Source organism: Trachurus japonicus, chromosome 5 (assembly GCF_045865225.1).
Source record: "Trachurus japonicus isolate A0001 chromosome 5, Traja_1.0".
NCBI classification, from domain to species: domain Eukaryota; kingdom Metazoa; phylum Chordata; class Actinopteri; order Carangiformes; family Carangidae; genus Trachurus; species Trachurus japonicus.
Window position 1 is genome coordinate 20,079,427 of NC_140911.1, and position 18,616 is coordinate 20,098,042.

The window sequence follows — 18,616 nt, forward strand, 5'->3', positions numbered from 1 at the left end:
CCACCTCCAGCCCCCCCCCCCCTCCCGTTCTCCCTTTCGCTCCCTCTCTCCCTCTCATTGTCCAAGGTTCATCTGGTTCCTATCCTGAAAAGCGAGGGACACAGGGAGGGGAGGGGGAAAAAAGGAGAAAAAAAAGAAAACACAAGAGACAACAGAGCAGGATGGGACACGACAGGAGCCCTTTAGATGTTGCAGATGATGCCTTTAATCCTGTCAATAGCTGCAATTATAGTAATTATCTCTAATAGCAGCGCATTGTGCTCAGGCTCTGATATGTTTAACAGATGATGCCGAGTCGTGCCGCCTCCACCGGGCAGCGAGGGCAGAGAGCTTAGATTCATATTAATGAAACCCACACACACACACACACACACACACACAAATAAAATACAGCGAAACTGATGACGGTCCCATGAGGTTCATAGACTGCAGAGTGTTTTTTAAGCTGCGGGTCGAGGTCTAATGGAGGTCTCAGAGATGGTACTGAGTGGTCTTTGTACTGTGCGGAGAGGAGGAGAGAGACTGGAGATTGATGTTAGGAGGTAGAAAGGGCTCCAAAGAAAATAGAGGCAATTATATGGGAAGAAGATGCTGCCAAAATAAGATGTGCTTGTGTTACGAGATGTGCGAGGTTGTGTGAGATGAGTCGAAAATAGCAGATAAAGCTCAACACACACCTACAGCCGTGAGTCGAGCCCCAAAACCGCTGTTTTAAAGTTATAAAACACATCTGCAGCAAGTATTTGGGGCTAATAATAAACTGTAAACAATAGCAAAAGGCTTCTCATATTTTAACCTGTTTTACTTCATCTTATATAAATGTTGCATTCATGTTAAATCATCATGACCAGGAGTAGAGGTGCTTATATGCCATTGTGCTTCTCTGATATGCAGACACAGAAGGATGTTACAGCCTTCAAATGGAGAGGTTGAAAATCCATAAAGTTATTCATGAGTTTAACAATCCAAAACATGTTCTAATTCCAAATTCTCAAAGGTTAGATTTAGCAGCTTTTCTCAGTTTTATGTGCTTTTAATTGAAATCTCTAGGTGCTGAACAACAACCAGAAACATTTTATGGACATTGGCTTGGATGTAATTTGATATTTTTGAAATACTAATTTAAAAAAATCCACTAACCAACAATCAAAAGTATGATTAACTACAGTCCAAGTACATCTCATTTCATAGTTTAGCAGTTCCTCTTTTCATCAGAGTCATTAAAACTGCATGAAAGTGTGAACTTTGGCTTTTACTAGAGCTCCATACAATATACAGTAAAGGTACATGTCCATGTGCAGTGTAATTACAAAGCAGGTCTAGGTTCTATATTAATACTGTGAAAGTATCAAAGCCTAAGTCCAAAGAGAAAATTGCTCTTAATGCACAGAGCCTGTTTTCAGGAACTGAGCCTTCAAGCCAGCTGTCAGGACTTCTGTTTATAAATATTATTATATAAAGCAGTCACCACCCACCTTGACCCACCATCCAACTGCTGCAGGATTGAGAGTGTTGGACTGAAACCTGCTCTATTTCTATTGGATCATTCATAAACAGTCAATCAAATCAAATCAATCAAATAAACTTTATTTGTCCCGGAAGGGAAATTTGTCTTGGGCAGGTGGCGTCGTAACGTACAGTAGGCAATCAGAAGAGATGCTCAGAGCCTCCTCTCTTCTGATTGGCTGACACTGACATGTTGTTATACAGTAGCGCTTCAGAGAGAAGCTGAGAGAGGAGAAGTAAAACTACACACACTTCAGATAAAACACAGGAGAAGAGACACACTTATACACAAACACACACTTGCATCACACAGTCCCATTCATACATTCACAAAGTGAAGAACTCACTGACGACTTCACTAACTCTTCACACACACATTACTTCTCATACACTCAACAACTTACTCAGGAACACACACACACACACACACACACACACTAGCCCTGACAGGCCTGGGTGTGAGGTATCTCCTTGATGCAGTGATATACGAGTCAGACAGGAGACAGAGAACAGGTCAATAATTCATTAGATAGAGGCTCAACTCAACTTCAACCCAAATAAACCGTCTATAACTACACACACACACACACACACACACACACACACACACACACAAACCTCAGTGTGTATCTCACTAACTTCCAAACGTTGTATCAAGCGGTGCCAGGGGAGCAGTCATACAGTCATATCTGCTCATTTCCTGCTCATTTCTTATTTCATATCTTCCTGTCTGTTCTTGGATACAGCAACAATTTGACAACAACACAACCCGTCAGCGGAGCTTTGTTAAACATGATGAACACTGATGTTCCTCTTCTACCTGAGCTCCTGCCTCTGAGCTGTGGTTGAACTGATACAGTCGACTGGCCAGTTGGCTTTCTGCTATGTAGGACTTTTGCTATCGCTACATAGCTAATGTTTGCATTGACAGCTGGTTACTATGTGGTTCAGTCACTGTTGTTGCTAGTGAGGTTAGCTTTTCTTCTGAGAATCATGCCACTATAATAACAGGGAGCTAGCCAGGGTTAGCTGACTGGCATGCTAACTCCCAGAGACATCTCCACCTCAGAGGTGACTCTGAAATAAATGTGTACCGTGTGGCTAATTTGAGTTAATTTATGAATTCATTTTTTTGAACTACAATAATCGTATATGGCTCCTTTAAATTTCTGTATTTTGTTGCTCCGTAACTGGGATCAGTTGAACCATAACAAGATATACCACCTGACCTTTTTTCATGGCAATGCAAAAAAAATTGTGATTCATGCCATGAAATTCACATTCCTGGCCAAAAGAATGTGGATCGAGTCCTCGTCTGGAGCTCAGTGCCATTGAGGAGAACCTCAGTGTTTTCTCAGACCTATTTACTGTAACATTACAATACTAGGAGATTTTCTTTCATAGTGTGGAGTCGTTTCACCTTCCTGCACAGAGATTCTGTCATCAACCTGATCCTGCACCTCTGGAGTGAACTGAAACCAGACTGAGGGCCAAATGAATGCAGAGTGTGAGGTAACCACGCCCCCCTTCATTTGAATATAATATTTGGAAATAAAAGTTTCCAGAAATGAAGAAAAATGAAGAAAGTCTATGCATTCATTGATTGACTCACTTATATATTTATCTGTTTATCAGTTGCATTAATTTCATGATTTATCATATCTGCATTTGTTTGTTTGTATCATTCATCTAACTAATACAGATTAAAATGGCATCTCTTCCCTCCGACTATTATTTTCATGTCTCCATTTCTTTTTTCTTCTCTGATTATCTGCGTCACATCTTGTTTTAAAATTGCATTTGAGTCAAAAGAGTTGGAGAGATAGTGAGAAGTTGGTGTATCTGCTGCAGTTGTAATAAAGTAAAAAATAAAAAAAATAAAAAAAACCTGTTGATTGGTCAGTGGAGGTTAAGTGTGGAATCTGAGCTGAGCATTAAACCTGGGATCAAACCTGAGATTTTCAGCTTCACTCTGTAGCACGATGATTTCAACCCAAAACCTAATCTCTGAGTTTTCCTGAACGCAGTAAACACTGATGTGCAACTTGCAGATTGTGGATTTCAACCTGTAACCTGAATCAGATGTGGGCGAGGTTGGAGTGAGGAGCCTCTGACTGACCTCGTACAGCGTGATGACCCCGTTGGTCTCGTTGGGAGCTTTCCACTGCATGTAGATCTTCTCCTCATACGGCGTGTTCTGCAGAGACTCCATCGGCACCGCGCCCGGCACTGCAGAGACAGACGACATCACAGGGTGTCAGGACTCAGATTCATTGACTTCAATGAACGCATCACACAACAAACACATTTTATCTAATTATGTGCAATTCAACTGAAGCAAAACTTTCAAATGTCTGGAACGGACTCACAAACATTGAGTTACACTAAATCTAATCCTGTATTTTTGTCCTCGTGATGAATCTGCTGCTGCATCAGAAACATTTCACCCCAAGAGACGTTTATGGTGATTAAATACGACAAGATATTCACTTACATCCTTTACAGTATATTGCTTATTATGTCTGGGTTTTCATTTGTTGTATAAACTGTATATTAAGTTTTGCTGACGAGAGCTGAACTCAGCTTCTTTGTATCGACACAAACTGTTGAGCTTTTATGAGACGAGACGGAGAAGCTGCTGAGGGATGCTTTTAATGCGATGCCATGATGATTATGAGCTGGTTTCAGTGAAGCCGCCGCCGCCGCCGTCGTCTCCGCTTCTTCAATTACAGGAAAACGTTGTAGAATATTAGTTTCTGCTGAAGGTAATCTCTAGTGTGAGAAAAGTTTATCAGGAGCCTCTGCTGGCGTCATAATCACCTTTCTAATGCTTCACACACACGTCAGGGTAAGTTTACCCAGCAGCCTCCACTCTCAGGTGTCGGCGCTCTAATGTGGTGAAATTAAAACTAGAATCATGTGTAGCCCGAACAGGAGACGGGCTGCGGTGGTTTCATGTGGAGACGAGTCTGCAGCAGCACCGTGGACGGCCAATAACGGAACAACTGCTGAGACAGAACCTCCGACTCTCAGCCGGGAGCCGCCGCTCCAATCAGACTCAACCGCAAAGCTGAAGTATACGAGTTCAAAGTCAAACACTGAGTCGGTGTCAGCAGCTGGCTGGCACTGAGGGTGCTTGTGGCGTTGCCTCTTTAACTTGATATCAAACAGTGATGATCCTGGGAGAAAATTGTGAACTTTAGGTTTTAAAATGATTCTGTTCAAAATGTCACCAGCAGGACTGCAGCACTTGTTTTCGGTCAGTGTATCTTTTGGTCATTGGATTTTCTTTTGATGAATGGGAATTAAAAATCAAAAATCACTGGTTTATACAAAAAATAAAATTGAAACACAAAGTGTTCTTGTTTTTGAGTGTCAAAGAACAATTAAAGGTGTACAGAAAAGAAAACAGAATTTGAGCCCACTAAAATTAATGTGATAACTCATCTATCAGACGAAGTAGACCAAACTTTGTGCAAAATTCTATTTTTGAGTAAATCCGGGATGAAAGTGTGTATTTTTTTTTGCATTGGATAACGCAGGCGCACGGATTATACGTCAGCCTGTACACGATTCACCAGCCACTGATATTGGATCTGTCATCCGTCATTCAAACGTCTGAGACACACACACACACACACAGAGCTCGGTCTCGCCCCAAGCTTTGAATATCCCGCCCGCTCCATAACGACCAATCAAATTCGTTTTCCTTACTCGGGTAAACTCGTGTTGCAGCTCGGCGCGACAAACAGGACAAACGGCCATTTCTGTACACCTTTAACAAAATTTTAAAAACAGTTGGATTTTCATGTTCTATGTCACATAACAAGAAATTAAATCAGCAGTCAACAGAAACAAATAAACAGACCAAAAACACTTATTTTTTTTATATTTTGACACCAGATGTTGTCATTTTCAAGGCAAGAGTGCCAATGAGCACTACGGTACCTGTGTGTCTGTGGTTCTATAGGCCAAAATCTACTCGGATAGGATTTCAGACAGTAAAACAAGGCCTGACATCTACAGAAATCTGTACGCATATCAGATGAAAGTGGGGGCAGGAAGGAGATTTTAAGATGAAAATGGCAGAAGCTTGAGTCCCCAACGCACGTCTCAGGTGGCAAAAGTTATAACCAAAGTATGGACCTGCTATGTCTCCCTTTTCCCTTCTTCTACTCTGTATGTTGTGAGTGTGAGTGTGTGTGTGAAGACTTTGTCGCCCGCCAATGACCAAAAGATACACTGACCGGGTTTTCACTCATCTGTCAAAAATATATAAAACTTTCTAATCAAAGTTATAATAACAGTTCTGGATTCATCCACATCTGGGAATGACGACATCTCAGCTCAACACACATCTGACTCATTATAGTAAAATCTACCTAGTAACAAGAAAGTGTGTACTTCAGTCAGGTTAGGTGTGGACGTGCTCGCGTGTGTGTATGTCGGCGAACAAACGGAGAAGTGTCAGACATGTCGTCAGGGAGTAAAAGTGTCAAACACACACATACACACCTAGCACTTGACTCAACGCATAATACTACGCAGACACACGCACAGAGACAGACACAACCACACACTGAGGGGTGTGAAATGTTCTAAATGTTGAGAAGGAGACAGACAGAGCCACGAGGGATGAGTGACTGCAATGTGTTAAAGTGTGTGTGCGTGTGCGTGTATCTGCTGCCTCTCCTCACTTCTTACTTTTTGTTCCTCGCCATCACTGTAAAGCTGCAGGAATGTTTCCTGCTGTGACCTCTGACCTTTAATCTGCTGTTGTTCTGCTGCTGCTCTGGATCAGACCACAGTAAATATAAAAAAAAAAGGAACGAGTCTGGCACCGACGGGAAGCTGGAACGACTCCTGTGTCGCAGGTGGGAAACGTTCCTAAACACTGCGCTGTGTTCACAGGAACAAGCGATCCGCAGCCTTTCCTCTTACATTCATGTGTGTGTGTGTGTGTGTGTGTTTGTCTTCAAAGTGTTCCTGCTGCTTTTTCCAGCGATCAAACTGTGGGCTTTTCTGAAGGTGTCATCCTGGGCTGAACGTTGCTGTACCACACTTATCACCACACACTTACAGTCTTAAACATAATACAAAAACACAACAAAACAATATCATCGAAATCAGTTTAAATCAAAGGTTGTAATTTGGACAAAATGTTGTCAAAAAAACTTACCGCAATCAACATGAATAATAATTTCTTTACATAATAACAACTACTTCTTTCATAAAAAAAATATATATATGTATATATCTATTTATATCTATGTCCCTAACCCCATCTCTATATTGATCTGTGGGCTTTTCGTCCTCTTCTCTCTCTGCAGACCAAAGAAGGGCAAAGGTGAGGTCTCGAGTTAAGGGTAAAACATGCAACAGTTCTGACAAATATGTCATAATTATTCACGTGTTCTGCACTTTTATTGCCCCAAAAATTCCCAAATAAAAAATAATGCAGAGAACATTTGTGTGACACCCTGCACGTGTTCCTGCAGCATATTTGCCTGACAGCTTTGTGTGACTGAGCTTCATTGGCTTTGACATCTCCTCGTCTACAGGTGGCGCTGAAGTGCCATCAGGGCAATTTATAAATGACGGCTAATTGAGTCGTTTGTGTTTTTGTACAGATCAGGTGTGTGTTTGTGTGTGTTTGTGTGTGTGGGGTGGAGATCAAAATTGTTAATATGTCTCTATGTGAAATAACTCAATCAGCAGCTGCTGCCCTGTTGGCTGGTTTTCATACTAATAATTAAATTCACATAACAATGAAAACACCGTGAGTTAGACAAAACATCATAACTACACAACCGGTGAAAGCTCACCCGCCTGCCACGATGTGTTTTTGTCATGTTTATACAAAAACTTGACACCATAGAATACTTGTCTGATGAAAAAGTCACAGGTTAATGAACTTGGTTCCTCACATGAACTGCTTTGAGTCAGACACACACACACAGTCACACACACACACACACACACACTTGCGGACTGTCAGATAAGTCTGACAGTAGAATATTATGATTAGTAATTCTAAGGTGTTGATTAAGGCTCGGCCTGTGGAGCGGATCAAATTACCCTAACAAAGAAACGCAATTAGATGCTGCCATTTTTATTCAACACCGTATCACTCACTTTTGTGAGTCTGTGTGTGTTTCTCATCTTGTTTGATGCACAGTGTCTACCTAGATGTCTGGGTGGCACCTTTGTGTGTATGTGTGTGTCTGTGTGCATCACAGCGTGTACCCTTACAATGGCATGCTGCTTTCCAGTGTGTCTGCACATCATGACGTACACTGTGTATCTGTAGCTGTGTGTGTGTGTGTGTGTGTGTGTGTGTGTGTGTGTGTGTGTGTGTGTGTGTGTGTGTGTGTGTGTGTGTGTGTGTGTGTGTGTGTGTGTGTGCACCATGGGGGCTGAGAAAGAAGAAAACAGGCTTCATTGAAACGATAACAGCAGCTGTAACACATTAATCATAACTTGATTAACTTCCACCGTGCTGCACAATGAATGGGCTCCTTTATTAAGCCAGCCCTCTCTCTCTCTCTCTCTCTCTCTCTCTCTCTCATTTACTTCTCTCCCTCTGTCTCTCTCCCTCACTCTTTTTTCCATTCCTGTTTTTCAATTATTTAGCCCCTCCCCCTCTCTCCTCAGTTGAATCCAGATCTGTTTCCTGTCTGGCTCGTCTAGCTCCTTCCTCTATCGACTGTCGTCCACGTTCCCATTATCAAAACCGAAAGACTTGTTGTTGTTGCTCGTTTCTATGGTGACGTTGACTTTCATTCTTTGCTCAGAGCATCAAACCCTTGTAGCTGCTACTCGTTGAACAAATGGTTCATCAATAGCAATGGTTGTGAGTGATGTTCAGGGATTATTCTCAGGACATAGAATGAATCTTAGTGGCAGTTCAACAGAATAAAAGTCTGCGATTAAGATTGAAATCATCATGTAGGAAAATTAGCATCAACATAAAAATGCAGTGAATTTCAATACATCATTACAAATCCCTCAATTTCACTATTCACCAACCAGAGGAATTGGTCATTTACTCACATTAAAGGGATAGTTCAACATTTTGGCAAATTGGCCCATTGCCATAATCGCTATAGTCATAGCAGTAGGTTCATTACCTTTAATTGTAGGTGCAAGCTATTTTCAGTACAGCGGAGCGCAGCAGCTGGCTGCTCAGAGCTACGCTACGGAGGCTAACGGAATTTCTTGGTTTCCCTCATTAAACTCATCAAATTCAACATCCCAAAACTCCACAGCGCTTTTGTAGACAAGTTGTGAGCTGCACAACCACCACGCTATGAGATAATGACGGAACGATACGAAACGGAGCCGTTTTCGAGGTAAATTCATACAAAACCGCTGATGCGCGTTGCGTTCAGGGACAGTTTTTCAGCAAGCAGTCTCCGTATTTACCCTGTATTTACCTCAAAAACGGCTCCGTTTCGTATCGTTCCGTCATTATCTCATAGCGTGGTGGTTGTGCAGGTCACAACTTGTCTACAAAAGCGCTGTGGAGTTTTGGGATGTTGTATTTGATGAGTTTAATGAGGGAAACCAAGAAATTCCGTTAGCCTCCATAGCGTAGCTCTGAGCAGCCAGCTGCTGCGCTCCGCCGTACTGAAAATAGCTTACACCTACAATTAAAGGTAATGAACCTACTGCTATGACTATAGCGATTATGGCAATGGGCCAATTTGCCAAAATGTTGAACTATCCCTTTAACATTTCATGTCCTTTGTCCACATGTTATTGAAACCAAATGAAGATTTTAGTTGTTGATGTATTGATCTAAAGTTTTCAAAGAAACAAGCTGAGGGCATGCTGAACAGGCTGAGAGATGTCATGTTGCTGAAAAGCATCAGTGAATATTTGATTGTTAATGTGAAACTGTTTCATTAGTGTCTTTCAATGTTTTATTGGATTTATTGAATTTAATCCTGTGGTCTGTTTGTTGTGGAGAGCTCTGTGGATCATTCAGCTGCTGAACCAGGAGCAGCTGAAGACAGCAACTCCCATGATCCTGTGCATTTCATAGCATCACTATACTACACCAACACAGTGTTGGGTTGTTATTTTGATTAGGATGTCAGGAGGGAGGAGTTCAACCTGAGGTCTGTAACATACTGGAGCTCCAACGAATAAGAAAACAATAAAATATCTGATTTAGTGTCCACATGTGGAGATTGAGGAGGTCGTACAGGTCGTAATCCTGCTGCTTGTTACAGATTCATCTCAAACCCATGTTGACCTGCAGCAGCAGAAGCAGTGATGATGGCGATGCTGCTGCTGGATTAAGATTAAATTACACATTGTCACATGAGGATTACAGGACAGATGTATATTAGTTTTCATGATCTGAGAAGACTGTATGTTGCTTATTGTTTTTAAAAGAATGCAGGATTAGATATAGAATGTGTTACATGGTAGAGAAACTTGGTTAAAAATCCCTCTTTGAACACTCAGACATCAGACGGTCTCAGTCGGTGTAGCCATAAACAACAGGTGATGACAAACAAAGCGCAGCTGCAAGTGCAAGTCAAATGTGACAATCTTTGAAATATTTAGATGAAAATCTTCTTTTTTGAAGATTTGGTTTAAAGAAGCATAAAAAAACACAAAGCAGCAGCAACAAAGGCTGAGTTAGCGATGACCGCTTGAATCTTTCTGTTCCTTCACATGAAAGTTTGCTCAGTGGCTTGTGGGCGGAGCTTCCTCTGATCCTTCACTCACCAAATAAACGGTTAAAATGATTAATGGCCCTGTAAACAACTGCACTCCTGCAACTAGCTGCACTTTGATGAATTTTCCTTTTAGAGAAGTGACAGCTGTTGAGAAACAGATAATAAAAGCCGATGTCTCTGATTGTTGTTTTTCTTTTTCGTTATCTGAGAAAAGGCCCCGCGCTCTGAAGATAAAAGGATTATTAAATCTCAATGACTGTGATTGTCCTCGCAGAGAGGGGAGGTTTTCTCCCTCTGATAGAAAACGTTGGCTGTTTAGAGGAATATAAACATGTCACAAATACAGAGGTTTAAGATCTGCCTTTTAATATTTAATATCGCCTGTTTGACTTTCAGAAGCTCTTAACCACTGATAGGATATCCAGATCAAAACAACATGAATTAAGCCATTATCAGCAGCTGTGAAAATAACAACCTATCGTTTGATGTTATTAGAGCTGGTTTAAAAAAAACACTTTAAAACAACTTTTTCTTTACCACAAGAAAAACAGATTCTGAACACTGCAGAGAAACTCAACACACATTAATGCAGATGCAACACAACTGACTGATCACACAATGCAGGATTATCTGTGTAACTGGAGGGGTTAAAGGGGCTATGTTGTATACTGTTTACACACATATACACAGTGTGCGGTGTGTGTTTGTGTCTGTTTTCCTGCAGCCGTCCATCCGTTCATAATGGCACAAGACAATTTGGAGCGACAAACAAACATCCATGCACACACACACACACACACACACACACATATGCACGCACACACAGACCTGCCTAGGAGACAAATGTCATGTCCACTTATTGTACACACCAGCCTATTAACCTAACCACGACACACCTATTTGTCAGGTAGCTGTCAGGTCGGCTCAGCAGCGGCAGCAGCTTCAGGCCTTTATTTATCAGACGTGAGCAGAGGAGGTCGTGGAGGCGTCGCAGCAGCTCAGCTCCCTCACTCTGTTCACCTCCTCCTCCACCAATCACATCAGCAACTATTTGAAAATAGCAAATTAGTTTCCTGCCTCGCATCTGATCAATCTATCAACAAACAATAAGCAGAGAGCAGAGGGTTTAAAGGTCCTGGGGGGTGTACTACGAAGTGAGTTTAGTGTGTTATGGAGCTATGCTGAGTCTGAAGCCAGGCTTTCCTGTATCACAAAGGTGGCTCTCTTTTAACCCGGCTAGATTACCATGGTAACATATTGGTGAATCCGGCCCCAGGTTATGTAGTTTCATCTTAAAATTGGCTATTAAAGCGCCACTGTTTCACTATTTAACTCATTTAGATACAGTATGGCGTCATCTTTACTTTGAAAGTCCAGTGGAGCTGGATTGAGGAAGAGGATTTGGAGATTGCGCTGATCCGCTGGTGTTTACTTTCTCTCTGAGCGTCTCCGCCTACAGATGTTCATCTGAGGGAATTATTATTATTATTATTATTATCAAAACATATATTATCATGTTACCTTCAGAACTCTGAAAGTATGAGAGCAGATTGCAAGTGTATCCAGATGTGTCCAGGTGGTAACTGTTCTTCCAGTGTATGAACATCTGCCACCAGGTATGTGTAATGTTGTAGATGTTTCCAGTGGTGTATCTCCAGCTGTGTCATCTTTCCTTTTTTGTTTTGAATGATTACTGAACAATACAGGTCTTGTACATATGAGAAACAGTAAACAGTAAATAGTTGTCAACACTGCCCCTGAGATGTCATTTGTTGTTTAAGGGCGGTTCATTCACGTTTTGAGACACTGCCTGATAGCCTGGAGCCCTCAGCTGTTGCCTGTTCAGAGCTGCAGCCACAAGGAGGTTTAATGTCCTTTAAAGTAAAACTTTTTTTTAATTTAATTTTTTTTTAACGCTCTGACATTTGAACTTCTTAAACGCTCTGGGAGGAAATCAGCATTGTGGCGGCACTGCAGCAGCAGAACAAAAACAAATCAGTTTGTGGAGTAAACATGAGAAATCTTAAACTTTTTACTAACCAAGATGGAAGTATAATTTCCTGAAATGACGACTGTGTTATATCAGCAGCGTTGGATGTTTCATAGTGAGACAACAGGGTTCGTGACTGGGCAGGCTGTGAACGTGTGTGTGTGTGTGTGTGTGTGTGTGCGGGCGTTAATAGTCGGTAGGTAAAACAATTAAAAAGGACACAATTAGAACCAGAGAAGAATATGATTCTGTTATTGCTGCAATAAACTAAGAAAAATGAGTTGGTGCATGTGTGTGTGTGTGTGAGAGGGAGAGAGATGCAATTTTATATGTTAATTGCAAATTCCCCATTTTGCCCATTAACAGTGGATAAAATGTATTTCTATTTCATCAGCTACATTAAATAGTAAAAGGAAAAATCATATATATGTATATGTGTGTGTGTATGTGTGTAGCTGCTTCATTTGCAGGAGCCCCAGCTCCATAAAACCATTACCGAACAAACAGCAATTAGCCTCCGTGTGAACAATTGCTGTTCTGTTCCCTAATTACTGAATTACAACCAGGAGATTAACGATGGTTAAATAAAAAACAATTAAGAACAAAACAATTACGTTTTTGTTTTTTTTTTTGCTTCCCCCTCCCCCCTCCAAAAGCCATCTCTGCTCCCCAGTTCTCTCTGTTTTTAAAGGGTTCAGACAACTTGACATCTGTGTGTGTGGGGTAAAGGTAGAATTTCAGGCAGAGATGTGATGTTCCCCAGAAGCTAAATTCAGAGGATATTAGTTATGAGATCAGGAGAAGAGTAGCGAGCCCTGAGGAGGGCGGGAAAGAGATGAGAGATTCTGGATCATTAGAAGGGTTTTTTTTTTTCTTATCCCGCTTATCAGGCGTCTCCTCTAATGGATTCGAGCGATTGCATTTTATGGCAGGCGTGTTGTTGAAATGTGAAGCAGCAGTGAATTATTAGTAGTAGCGGCTGGGGCAAACACTCTGTTCTGAATTAGTAGAACATGGAGCCTCTGGAAAGGAAACAGGGAGCTTAAAATGTTGTTTTGAAATCGTGTGAGCTGCCTGGGAGCATTCGAGTCTGAGGAGGACGTCGGTATGAGCCACAGCTCGTACTGCTCATGGCAGAATAACAGGACATTTCTGTTGATTAGAGCAATTTTGGATCAAACCAGTGTGATTATAGATGTGGTGCGTCTCCGAAGGCTTCCCCCTCTCATCCACAGCTTCAGCTGCTTCCTGTGGCTCAGTCAAGCTCAATTTCAACAAACACCACAGGGTAGAAAAATATCTAAACTCTGTGACCACAGATCTGCTGCTGAAGCTTCACTGGCGGCGTAGCAAGAAATAACAGAGAACAGCTCTTAAAGCTGCATAGATATTTATATTCAATCTCAATGCAGTAAAAAGGTAGATATCTATGTGTAGTGTGATTATAAAACGGGTCTGCGTTCTACAGTAGCTATATTAATACTGTGATACTGTAATGCACAGACGCCTGATCCTGAAATCCAGCTGTCAGGACTTCTGTGACTTTGTGATGTCACAGCAAAACTGTCAACAAGGCTCACCCACCCACACCCACCATCCAACACTTGGATTTTACCTTAAATCTGCTACATTTTGTTGGATCCAGCTAATCAGAAGAGAGGCTACACCCATAGATGTTGCCTAGTAACAGAACCTAACATACTGTAGGTCATAGTAACCCGCTGCACAGGTGACATGTGTGCTCATTGTTATGGATGGTCTCGAGGTTTAGGGATCTTAACATCATTCCTCTAACACAGGGTAACTCAGGTTATTAGAAGTATAACCAGTTTTCCCATAATATAAAACCTACATCTAACAACTGCAAACAGGCCTAAACAGCTGAACCCATTTGAATGTCCATTGCTCAACACCCACTGCTCTGCTGTCCCAGAACCTGTCAATCATAGTGTGTGGGCTGGACACTGACGTCCTGCTCTCTGATGGAGGCGTCTGGGTTTATTCTGACCAACCTGCTGCTGCTGTTTTCAGATAAGAGTCATTTTCTGTGAGCCGGAGGGTTTATATTCGCCGGACTTTGAGCTTCAGGTTGGACCGGTGTCACGTCTTAACTCACCATCCTCCTCTGTCTGCTTGACGATCTCCTCGCTCTCCTTGCTGCCCTCGGGGTTGGCGAGCACCAGCCTCAATCTGACGGTGACGAAGGGCCTGAGCCCCCTCAGAGTGTAGTGAGACGACGTCTGGATCAACTCCTCCGCCACAAACTCCTGCTGGTTGAAGATGTACTGGTACTGCACCTGGAGGATGAGAGGAGGGGGTTAATTGAGTGCCTCTAAGATCTGGTACATCATTAGATTAGTGAGAATAGATCTTTAACAATGATCACCCAAGTGCTGAACAATATATCATCATTTAAATATGAAACTTATGAAGTACTTTGTGATTTACTGAAATTTGGGTCAGGAAGGTAAAGGTACTTTATTAGTCACATATACAGCTAGTACAGTGAAATTCTTTCTCTGCATTTAACCCATCCCTGAGGAGCAGTGGGCAGCCGCGGTGCAGCGCCCGGGGACCAACTCCAGATTATGAGCCAGTGCCCTAATGATGCCCAAATGCATCATTATGCATCATTGGTTTTAAGGTGGTTTTAGTTTTTTAAAAGTTGCATCTTGGACAGTCGGGCAGATCACGAAGCTATACAATGACTCAGAAGTTTCAGACACTGACTCAACCTGCTAAGATGCTAATAGCTAGTTAGCTAAAACCCTTACAGTATCTATCAGCCTGTAAGGCAGAGAACAAATGTGTTTATCCAGTTACCACAGGCAAAGATAATGATTAATACACTAATACAAGCTTTAGGTTTAAGCACCCCAAGATTTTTTTTTGTTGTTGGTTGGTTTGTTTCATGTTAACTCATTGAGTGCTGCGCTCCTTTCCAAAGTTTTAATCAAGTGTACCGGCAATTTAGACCATTTTTGATGATTTTTGTACAGCCATAGTGTATTCTATATTATTGCCACCAACACATACTGTAGCTCATTTGAAAGGTGAAACTTTATGCTTCAAATGGCAACAACCCGTTTGTTTCTACGTGCCTCCGTTCCTGAGAAAAGTCAAGCTAAACATGGCTGGGTTTCACCAAAATCCCTGCTTTTTTTCTAGAAAAGGAGATAGAGCGTCTTTTATGAAAGCTGCTCTTTGTGCCTGTCGCTCTTCTCACACTCGCATTTCTGGATCAAAGGGCTCGTGTAAGATAAATATATACAACAATTGTTGTTCTATTCACAAAACCACCATCAGGGGCGGGGGGGGCGCCACTAAACAACAATAACACAGACGCACCGTGCCGTGTCACAGCCTCTCGCCGCGGAATATGATGGTCTCTCGGCCAAAAGCAGCTCGGGAACACCGGCCCCACCGGTGGTCGCGGTCCTTCTGTGGTTCGGGTCGGTGATGCCGGTCTGCTTTGGCCCAGAGACCATCAGATTTTACGGCGGGAGGACCTTGGGGAGGTCGGCTGAGAGCTTCCTGTTCGGCTCCGAGCTGCTGGAGCCTCGCGGGTGAGAGCGGAGCAGCTGCTGCATCCACATGCACAACTCCGTTTGCAAAAGCCGAGTTATGATAAAAACTTCCAGATCATGAGCTGTCATGAGTTTTTGATCGTCATCTATTTCAGTTCTGCTCGTCGTAGAGTCCCCAAATTTACACATAAGGTGTGTTAAAGTGTCTATTTTCATAATTTAAAAAAAAGCACTCAACGCATGGGAACGAAAAACGAGAAATTACGTGGTTGGCACTCAATGAGTTAATATTTGATTCAGAGGCTGAGAAGTAAAAAGTTGTATTGGGAGAGAAAACCTTCAGGTATTTGGAGGCCGTTTTCAAACAGAGCTGAACTAAAGTCTGGAAGAGTTAAAATAGATGATAATACATGATACCTTAGAAAGCTTTGATAGCGCTGAGAAGAAAATTTCAGTGAACATGTCATAATAATGAACTTGGCCTTCTACATAAAATGAGGTGCCGTTGTTGCAGCTGCCTCATGATGCAGGAGAATCATTAATGTAACTGTCCTCAGAACAACGTGTGCAGCTGAGTGTACCGTACCGTCAGGTTGTAGCTGTGGCAGCGCGTCACCGCATAACCAAACGTCTCCCACTGTATGGTCAGCTGCCGAGCTCTGACGTCCACCACGTTCACGCTCTGGGGGCCGTGGACGGGGTCTGAAGGAGGGACAGAGACAGAGACAGAGACAGAGACAGGAGTCAGATCTTCAGCTCAGATACATAAGAAGCTGCTGACAGAGGAAAAGACTCAACACAGGCTTTAACCTACAGGACCATATTTCCCAACTGCCACAGACATTTCCTCAGAGTTTACGCTTGATCACCATCGTGACAGTTTCTGCTGCAACTCAAGTTTACCACCAAACCTTTTATATTGTTCAAAGGAGTTACACAAGTCAAGGGTTCATCATCATCTTTCATAAAAAGTGCCATGTGACAACAGAAGCTGCCTGACATTCACCAAACAACCTGTGATTGAAAGTGATATTAAAATCAAATTATATGTTCAGTCAGTCGTGGTCGGTTCATCTCACTTCCAGCTACAGGAGCAGAGTTTTCTGTAATTGTGCTTATACAGTATTTATTCACTGACAGTAATTCAGTTCAGGACAGGACCATATGCGAGGCTGTGACTCTGACAGGACATGAAGGCTGTGAACCGGTTCAGAGGCTCCGACCTGCCATGTATTAGTAACAGGACGCTCGTTGTGTCTGACCACTGGGCCACGCTGTGTCACAACAGAGGAGGCACGATTCACAAGCCAGAGATCAGCACAGACGTATTGATCTGCAGACAGTTGGACTGGTTATTACTGCCTGTCCCATATGTCACACACACAAACACACACACACACACACACACACACACAGGGCCATATGCTGGCTTCTCAGGTTTGCTCACTAACAGCCTGCTCAGACTCAACTCTCTGTCGCTGCCTAATTAGATTCAATCGGCTGAACAGGTCAGTGAGTGTGTGTGTGTGTGTGTGTGTGTGTTATGTCAGTGAAGTTTCATCTAATGAATTTGATCTTTTCTATTGTATTCTCTTCTTTTTAATCCTGTAGAACTGAGTGAAGTTTCAGGATTTAACCCTACAAGTTATAATTTAAATTTAACAACAACAATAAGAAAATAATAAATAAATAATCACCTATTAGAGTTTTCTTTCATGAACATAAAAAACATTTTACTTCAGAGTAATTTGAATTTCTATTACTGTCTAATTTCAGACTCTGTCCGTCTGAATGTTTTGCATCATTTTTTATTTCATTTTCATTCTGTCACAATGAAGCAAAATCAATTCAATTCAGTTAAAAATGAATGTTCACTCCTCTGGGACGACGGGTCATTATGGGTTATTATGAATGGCTGTTTGAGTTTGGAAGAGCCAAACAAAGTGACGCCTCCAATAGTAATTAACCAGGCTTAGAGTTAACCCTTCATTTAACCCCCGACAACTGAATGAGGACATTTAAGTGCATTATGGGATTGTTGAAACAAGCTACTTACTGTTAACGTAAAATCAGACTAATGAGGCAAGATTAGACAACGGCAGCATGGATAAGCCATCAGAGATAGCAGACCTGTGTGTGTGTGTGTATGTGAGCAGCCCCCCACCCCACCCCACCCCGGTGCTTCATGGCTTCAAGAGTCTGAATTTCTTCTTTAAAGGCTGAACCCTACTAAGTAATCTGGGATTGGCGATTTCATGGCAGAATCCCAACAGACGGACAGAACGTCGACAGACAGTCTCTGTTAATAGGATCAATGTGTTTCTGATTGTCTGCTATGTGCAGAAGACACTGACGGACGAGTTGTCTGATGCCAGATTCATGTTCAATATTGATGAGAAGTGAGTGGCGAGGTCACGCAGGGTGAGCTTCTGTGGAGCCCTTTCCATTATCTGAGGATGAAAACAGCAGAAGCCTCGATTGCAGAGACCATGCTTCTGATTTCAGGGTGAAAAGATCAAATGTAATTAATAGCTACTGGACGATAATGATGTGTTTGGGTTAAACAAGCTGGACAAAGCTACAGGATGAAATCTATCCTGGGTGCAACTTGTCTCCAACCCAGTGCTGGAATGGCTTCAGCGCAGATATGTGAGTTACTAACTGGACTGAAACTCCTAAATCAATCATGAAAACGCAGCAGCTTCCTGATTAGGCGTTCAAACGTTTAAGAGTGAGATCCTATTTTCAGAGAGAACAAATGTGAACAAACCTGTAATTATGCATACTTAAACAGATCAAGTGATGTACCTGTAATGAACACGCACGCCGAGATTCCTCAATTAGAGAGACATAATCACTCATCACTAAGTCGAGCAGAGAGAATTAAATCACCAGTTTTC

General features: G+C 42.2%; 1 protein-coding gene across 21 annotated transcripts in view; it reads right to left on the reverse strand.

Moving 5' to 3' along the window:
* The window catches only part of ptprt (protein tyrosine phosphatase receptor type T), a 329,374-nt gene that overhangs the window by 162,242 nt on the left and 148,516 nt on the right, over positions 1–18,616 (reverse strand). For all 21 annotated transcript variants that reach the window (XM_085776699.1, XM_085776698.1, XM_085776697.1 and 18 more), the window contains exons 9-11: positions 16,303–16,418; positions 14,306–14,486; positions 3,626–3,735 (exon numbers count right to left, since the gene is read on the reverse strand). In XM_085776699.1, the coding sequence (XP_085632825.1) occupies positions 3,626–3,735; positions 14,306–14,486; positions 16,303–16,418 (407 nt within the window). The remainder of the gene's footprint in view (positions 1–3,625; positions 3,736–14,305; positions 14,487–16,302; positions 16,419–18,616) is intronic.